A 1,305-nucleotide genomic window follows, 5' to 3' on the forward strand; every position below is an offset into this window, starting at 1 on the left:
GGCTCCGTCTCAAAAAAAAAAAAAAAAAAAGAATATGTGATAATTCATGACCTTGGTTGAGGTTCCAGTTCTCCTTGGTACTTTTCTCTGTGCTTTAGGACCCCATGGAAGAAATGTTGTTTCTCTGGGGATGGGGAATACATAGTGGCTGGTTCTGCCCGGCAGCATGCCTTGTACATCTGGGAGAAGAGCATTGGCAACTTGGTGAAGATTCTCCATGGGACGAGAGGAGAACTTCTCTTGGATGTAGCTGTGAGTAGAGTGGGATGTTGCTATTGTTATATAAGCCAGAACATCAGTGGTTTTTTGTTTGTTTTTGGTTTTTTTTTTTTTTTTTAGATAGAGTAGCACTCTGTCTGTCACCCTGGATAGAGTGCTGTGGAATCAGCCTGCTAGCTCACAACAACCTCTGACTCCTAAGTTTGAGAGATCCTCTGGCCTCAGTCTTACCACACATAGCTGGGACGACTGGTGTTGGCCACAATGCCCAGCTTATTTTTCTGTTTTTAGTAAAGTCTGGGTCTTGCTCTTGCTCAGGCTGGCCTTGAACTCCTGAGCTGAGGCTGTTCCCTAACCTTAGCCTCCCAAAGTGCTAGGATTATAGGAGTGAGCCAATGTGCCTGCTCAAGCCAGAATATCCTGAATCGATTTTACAATGTTTTTTTTTTGTTGTTTTCTTTAAAATTTAGTGGCATCCTGTTCGACCCATCATAGCATCCATTTCTAGTGGAGTGGTATCTATCTGGGCACAAAATCAAGTGGTAAGTATATTTCCGATTTCTTACTTTGAACCTGGATACCCTTATTATCAAAGAACCATATACATAATAAGCTAATAATTATGCTTTTTTATTGAATATGGTTCTTGAAGCCTAATTAAATAGGTTCAGTGAATCAAGTTTTACTTCATTTTTATTGAAAGGTCTTGATCCAAAGCTAGTTGCCTAGATTTGTTTTCATGGAGAAAGTCTTTTTATTTTTGAGATGGAGTCTCACTCACTCCATCACCCTAGGTAGAGTGCCATGGTGTCATAGCTTATAGCAACTTCAAACTCTTGGGCTCAAGTGATCCTCTTGCCTCAGCCTCCTGAGTAGCTAGAACTACAGGTGCCTGCCACAATGCCTAGCTAGTTTTTCTGTTTTTAGTAGAGGTGGCATCTCACTCTTGCTCAGGCTGGTCTTGAACTCCTGAGCTGAGGCAGTTCACCCACCTTGGCCTCCCAGAGTGCTAGGATTATAGGCATGAGCTACCACATCTGGCTAGGGAGAATGTCTTTAACACTAGACTTTCTTTTTTTTTTTTTT

General features: G+C 41.8%; 1 protein-coding gene across 1 annotated transcript in view; it reads left to right on the forward strand.

Annotated features, from left to right (window-relative positions):
* RBBP5 (RB binding protein 5, histone lysine methyltransferase complex subunit) overlaps positions 1-1,305 on the forward strand; it is a 46,728-nt gene that overhangs the window by 29,894 nt on the left and 15,529 nt on the right. Inside the window, exons 7-8 of the mRNA XM_012806600.2 lie at positions 99-252; positions 690-761. Coding sequence (XP_012662054.1) covers positions 99-252; positions 690-761 — 226 coding nt within the window. The remainder of the gene's footprint in view (positions 1-98; positions 253-689; positions 762-1,305) is intronic.

This window comes from Otolemur garnettii, unplaced genomic scaffold (assembly GCF_000181295.1).
Source record: "Otolemur garnettii isolate 467f Iridium unplaced genomic scaffold, OtoGar3 scaffold00055, whole genome shotgun sequence".
In the NCBI taxonomy this organism is placed as follows: Eukaryota; Metazoa; Chordata; class Mammalia; order Primates; family Galagidae; genus Otolemur; species Otolemur garnettii.